This window comes from Nyctibius grandis, chromosome 6, assembly GCF_013368605.1.
Source record: "Nyctibius grandis isolate bNycGra1 chromosome 6, bNycGra1.pri, whole genome shotgun sequence".
Classification (NCBI taxonomy): domain Eukaryota; kingdom Metazoa; phylum Chordata; class Aves; order Nyctibiiformes; family Nyctibiidae; genus Nyctibius; species Nyctibius grandis.
Genome location: NC_090663.1, coordinates 32306195 through 32312868, shown reverse-complemented (window position 1 = coordinate 32312868; position 6674 = coordinate 32306195). Strand labels below are relative to the sequence as shown.

At 42.7% G+C, this 6674-nt stretch overlaps 1 protein-coding gene across 1 annotated transcript in view; it reads right to left on the bottom strand.

Annotated features, from left to right (window-relative positions):
• Nucleotides 1–2268: 2268 nt before the first annotated feature.
• The window catches only part of KIT (KIT proto-oncogene, receptor tyrosine kinase), a 57568-nt gene continuing 53162 nt past the window's right edge, over nucleotides 2269–6674 (bottom strand). The window contains exons 18-21 of the mRNA XM_068403457.1: nucleotides 4492–4603; nucleotides 4296–4395; nucleotides 3533–3638; nucleotides 2269–2394 (exon numbers count right to left, since the gene is read on the bottom strand). Coding sequence (XP_068259558.1) covers nucleotides 2269–2394; nucleotides 3533–3638; nucleotides 4296–4395; nucleotides 4492–4603 — 444 coding nt within the window. The remainder of the gene's footprint in view (nucleotides 2395–3532; nucleotides 3639–4295; nucleotides 4396–4491; nucleotides 4604–6674) is intronic.

Sequence of the window (6674 nt, the reverse complement as noted above, 5' to 3'; positions counted from 1 at the left end):
CCAAACCTGACCTCTGTGTGACCAGACACTGAGACTGTGACTTCAACCCAAGAACTTTATTAAGGACTTACATGAAATACTCCATCTTAACACAGTACACATCGGTAGCATTTGAATACATATTTACAGATTTATTTGAACTTTTCTGAACTGCAATTCTACAACCAAGCAACATATCCATAAGTGTTTCATAAACTTTCAAACACTTACATATCTATACATATAGTTTTTGCATATATATATATAAAAAAATATTTTTGAGACTCAAGGACTGAGAATAGTCAAAAGGACATTATTGCTACATTTCCATATTTACAAAAACAAGCTTGAAACCCATTTGAAACACCAAGCCATTGCAAAATAAGTTTCAAAAATCCCCAAATTATAAAAATATAAATTTCAAGAACGAAAAACCCCAAACCCCATACTTCTTTCAGCTAAGTGTCCGTAAAGTACCGAGACATCTATAATTATAACAACTAGCTTGTCTACAGTTGCTCTGAAAGCCAACATGTTACGAAAGAGCTTTTATAGCATTAAACTGAAAATACTCAACAACAAGTATGCATAAGAGTGCCTCCAAACAACTGGCTAACTTTGGAAAGGTGCAACAGCCTAAGTAAGTTCAGTGCAAATGGCTAATTTCTGACTTAACTCTGAAAGACAGATTCCTGTAACAAGAAACCAAATGCACAGTCATAGAAGGAACGTGTGGTATTCAACATAACGCAAAATATACTACCTGTGTGTGCATCTACAATTACCTTGCATTTGGGCAGTAAGTTACACATTTAAATTGCATGTAAACTCAACCAAAATCCTGGTAAAGTATAAGTTACGGAGTGCTTAAGTGCATTGTAAATAAATAGGTACTTAACTAGTACTTTGCTTCTGACAAATGCTTCTCTCAATGCCTTTACTAATTTCTAGGAGACAGAAACAAAGGAAGAAAAGAATTAGCAGTGTTTCCAATGGGAAAAAAAAGGGGTTGGAAGATACTTGAGCACAATCCTGGGCTCAACAGATGCTGACCCCAAAGCCTCACATCTGTCAAATAAGACTGAAAGGGATTCTTTCTTTTATCCCATTTATAAATTCAGCTCTTCACAGTTAGGCTCTTCTTCATTATGATCTCTGGACTTCTACAGAAAGATTAAATGACTCGGGGCGGGGGAAAATAGCCCTTTCCAGTTAGCACTATCCAAGCCTGCCTGTGGGAAAGATTCACCTGGGTAGGACAAGACAACAAAAAGGCCCCCAGGAGAGAATTTTTTGCTTCTGTTTTTGCTTAGATAAGATGACTCATTAAACGGCCTCTCCTCCAGACACACAGTTTACTGGAAGCAGCCCTCCTCTTCTATTTTGACCAACTTGGCAGGGCCCACCTATCTTTGGTGAACACTTTTGGACCTAACTATCAGCAAAACAAGCACTGAAGCCCTCGGGGTCCCAAGGCAGGGGGGTGCAGGAGCAGTTCAGGCTCTGTGGTGGGGTAAGACCCAGCGATGGGCAGCTCCAAACCTGGCTGGGAACAGGCCAGTGGGAACTAGTGCATATACCCACGGAAACATTGCAACTGGTCTGAAAGGCTGACAGCGCGTGTGGGAAATAAAGATGAAGATCCATGCTCTTCTCCCCTCCTCTGGTTCAAACCCCAGAGCTCCCGGTAGGGTTTGCTGCTGTGCAGACCAGCTTTGGAAGGGTCTCAGTCCCTTCACTTCTCTTGCCCAGGTACATACAGCACCCTCGCTGGCCTCCAACCTATGACACCTGCCTGGGAAAGCTTCTCAGGCTTGGCTGGACGTGGAAAGGGGTTTTCAAAGCCATTAGCTTCATATTCATTTATTTCTTGAACTCAGCAAAACAAGATTAACTAGAAAATGACTCTATGCCTTCCAGGCACAGATTCACAGAAGGATCACTGCAGATTTGGTTTGATCTGCAGTCATCTCGTTCCACACCCTGGCTCAGGATTTCTTTTGTTGGTTGTTTTTTTTTCCTTCAGATCTGGCTCTCTACTGCAAATACACACAATATAGCAAAATATATACAGCTTCAGTTAACATTGCAATGATGCCTGTAACCGTGCTCAGCAGATTAAGTTTATGTGTAACAGTGTGTGGTAAAGGACAGTATTACAACAACGTTTCAGCTACACAGTGGTAGTAGTGAGTAAAAGTAAGAGAAATTATTGAAGTTGTCCCTCTCTCACCCCCTGCACAATACAAACAGCTAATACATCTGGGCTCTTCATCTTCCAGATGCCACTCAAACATCTTCGCGTACCAGGAGAGGCTGAGTAGATGAAGCACTGCTACCCACCGAGTTAATCCTCACCGAGTGATCTGGAGCGTTTCCTTGACTGGAAGGTGGACTTGAGAAGTTTGCATAAACCTGCAGAAGACAAAGACCAGTGTCAATACTCTGCAGACCGCTCCCTTCACGTGTACTTGCACAGCTCTCCTTTCCTAGCCTTTTCCCACTGTGTACTACACACCGCCAAGGAAGGGTTTCAGCTCAGGTGTTTCTCTGCAAATCTAAAGAGAGTTTCGAAAGGTCTTGGGCTTAACTGCTCTTTTAAAGAGCTAAGAACCTCAATCTCGGTTATTAACAACACCGCAGCTTCAACTGAGCTTGAAAAAACACAGCTCAGGTTATTACTAAACTCCCCCAGAAACCTCACTAATATTTCCTTCGCATTCTTGCTTTTGTTTTAGTAATGCCTGCACCTGCCAAGAATACGCTCCAGGATGCAATCGAACACCAGCAGCTTTCAGTTTCCTCTTTTCTCAAATTGTCAGGAAGCCACGTACTCTGTGCCCAAACAAGGCATCCAGAAGGTAAACGAAAGCTGTATTTTTAAATCAGGTTTAAAACTTACTTTTTTAAACCCCAGTAGCATACAATGTTATGGCGAGAGAAAATCCAAGCTTCCGATGTGCCTCCAATTTTTCTTTGGACTGTTTTGTCCAGTTACCCTCTCAGAAAAATCTTTTACTAGAGAATGGTTGAAAGAGCAGTGAATACAGTTTGTCACGACATACCTCCAAGTTTATATAAGCAGAGCTAGGGAAAGCAAATGAGAAGAGGCAGAAGAGCACCGAAAGCTCAACCCCTTCATCCAGAAAGCTCTTCTAATAAAAGCTAAATATACTTCATTCCTGAGATGTTTCCAGATTAATAAAATTTTTCATAGTTTAAGATAAGATTAATTTATGCAGTACCAATGCATTTTGTAACATCAAAATTGTCATGCCAGGTCTATTTTGAGTGAGAAACATCAACAATGCAAAGACTCTTCTCCAGCTGGTAAGTTTTGGGTATGGGCTTAGACAGCTTTTGTCTAATGGCACAACTAAGCAGAAGTGAGCAGCCCAGACATCATTCCTACCACCCAAACTGACAGTGCAAAGATACATAAATAATACTGGAAAATGAATGAAGCGCCCAGGCTCTTTGCTTCTCAGAGCTCTAGTCTAATGCCTTGCTTGAAACTGCTTTGACTCCAAAAAACTGATGATCCATAACTTACCCGGGGGGCATTATCTGAAAGCTGCTGCTCTATCAGCTGTACAATTTGTTTAAATGTGGGTCTCTGTAAAGGATCAGCATCCCAGCAACTCTTCATTATGTCATACCTGCAAAGATAATGAAATTAAGTACCACTCCTGAGGAAATCCTCAGAGCTCTTATCTTGCCTCCATTACTGTTTGAAAGAAAAGTGTGACCCAGTCTCACAGTTTACCTTCTTTAAATGAGTTTTAAGAATACAAATAGCGCTGCTAACACCCGTGCTTGTGACAACGAAGGACTCAGTACTAATGGGAGTCTCTGGACACAGTTTTCTTTGACAGCTTGCTAAGTGCCAAACCATTTACAAAACAGTGGATTTGGGATGGCTCATAAAGAAGATCAGTAGCCAGTCCTCTTGCTGTCAGGAAGTACAGCACAAATGCCAATGCTGTACGGTCTGGTGATACATCTCACTGACTCCTTTTATCTGAATTAAAATGTTTAATTATGTTTCTGTGATCTGTCAATAATTTATCGGACACAGAGCAGATGCCATGACAAAGTGATCAGATGGTACAAGGCATGAGTGTATTTCATTGCTTGTAACAACACAGGCATGTATTCTGCTAGTTAGAGTACACGAATTATTTAAAATGTGAAAAGAACGTAAAAAAAAAAAGACAATGGGGCAGTGCAATGAGCCTTAATGCAAGAATGGAAGCTTCTCTTCCTTTGCATCATTGCTGATATTTGGCGATTAGAGGTGCTGGTTGCTCGCTTACATTTCAGGCGGTGCACACTCAGGGCTGAACATCCTGTATCCCTCCTTGATCATTTTATAAAACTTGGAGTCCACGGGCATCCCTGGATATGGGCTGCTTCCTGTTGGGAGAGCACGTGAGCAACATGATTTCTGCATCTGCAGCAAAACCAAGATGACACAGAAATCCCCCGAAGAACAGACTTGAAGGAGCTTACCTAAAGAAAAGAGCTCCCAAAGCAATATCCCGTAAGACCAGACATCACTCTCAAAGGTGTAGACGCAATTGAAAATACTTTCAGGTGCCATCCACTTCACAGGAAGACGAGCCTTTCCAGGGAAAAGGGAATATATTCAGACAATAGACATAAGGCATACAAAATTTACAAGATAAAATTAACCTTTTCTACTTCTTATGTGCTTTAAATACTCGTAAAATTGAGAAATAGAAGTATCCAACCAAAAATGGAAATCTCAGCATTTTAGAGTCTCCAGATCTCTTATTGATCCATCTTTCTGCGGGTCTACCAAACTCGTGCAGTTCCTTGCACTCTGATTTTTTGTATACTGTGTGATTCCTTCTGTCTTGTTTATAAAGGATGGTAGGAAGTCAGAGCAAAATAATATATATGACCATGGCATGGTTCCTTATGGAAACACACGTTTTGTTTCCGTGGACTGGCTACCATAGGCACACAGATGGGATTCACATAGTCAAGGTGCTTCAAGGCTTTAATCAACAGTTAAGACATTTGCTTTAGCTTCTCAGTGTATCAGAAAAAAAAAAAAAAAGAAAATTCACAGGAAAGAAATATATATTGACATTTTTTCATAAGTTTGCGTGGGGACAGACATCCCTCAGGAACGCTAACTGGAGCAGAGGAAAGGGCACAGAAAGTCTTTGGATTTGCTTCCACCTTCCTCTCCCTGCTTTGCCCTTTCCTTGTCTGACTGTAGGAGGCGGCCAGGCTTCTGTCCTAAGCATTTGTCCTGCTGTGGGAGAAACCAGACCTCTTCCTTTTAAGTGGCCTTGCAATGATGTGTCCAAAGATACATTTCAACCATACTACAGAGAAGAGCCTTGATGTCTTGTAAGGAAAGGAGACCCGACAGAAAAGCAGGTAAATGGAAAGGAAGAGAAATGAGGTGGAGGAAAGGCAGCATTTGCCATGGGCTGGCTCACCAGAGAGGCAACCCAGAGCTATTTATTTCCTGAACAACACAGACAGCAAACACTCTTCTTGGCCAAGCCCCCAGCTGCTGTCAGCAGCACTGCCTCCCAGCAGCATCCTTAGCCAGATGCAACTAGACGCCTCGTGCAGCCACTGCTTCCTTTCTCCCCTGTCCTCCTCTGACCCTTTCAGGCTACGCAAAATCCTATTGTCAGGCAACTCAGGAAACTTAAAAGGGTAGCCTAGACATGTAAAACTTCATTAGTTACTGCCCACTTCCCTCCTAAGCTGCTGGTCTGCACTTCCCACTCCCAGGAGCCTTGACTGATCAAGCAGCTCCTGACCTGACCCTGAGCCTGAAAGCAGCTTTCTTACACTAAATGCCACTCAGTATTTTGCCAGGACAGCCATTCCTGAATTACTTCTGCTCCTGTTGTTCCCTTAACCTCAACTTCTAGGCACCCAGTGGCTGGTACCAACATTGTTTTTGAAGACAACCAATAAACCCGTCTCTTCCGTAGCCTAAAATAGGGATGCTGTAGGTACCTGGGACATCAGGGACTGCTGGGTGACAGCAGAGCAGTAGAGATATCTCAGATACCTCAGGTGCCATGGACTGACTGAGGCTAAGCAAGTGTGGCAAACCACTTTGGTGAAAAATGCTGAGGTGTGGGATCTTCTCTGTTCATCAGCTTGCCCAGAGCCAGAATGGGCAAGCTTCAGTTTGTGTGTCATCAAGTCCCTAACTAATGACCAGTCCCTGAGTGCTGAGCACTCAGCAGGGCTGGGGAGGAGGGCTGCCTTGTTGAACATGGATCTTTTCTCCTTTGAAAAACAGTGCAAGTGAAAGCATGTGTACTCTGAAGGCAGTGGCTGGCTGCATGTATCTGACACAGACTTAAAACTAATCCAGGCACCGCAAATCAGTTTGAGATGCAAAATACCTGTACTTCGTAGCACACTTCTCCAGCTTAACCACAGACAAGCTCGATTATCTTTTGTAGTAGGGTTCCTTTTACTGCACTAGCACTTTTAAGGGGACTTGGAGTGCTGCCAAGGTAATCTGCATCACTTCAAAGTGTCTTTGTACCCCTCCAGAGGTCTAGTAGGTACTAGTGTGATTGGTACTCTTCTACACGGGAGGTTTTAAACTTTTCTCATCAAAATATAGTGTCTTGTTCCAACCCTGTTACAGGGCTTGAACGATAGCTGCAAGTTAAAGCTGTATT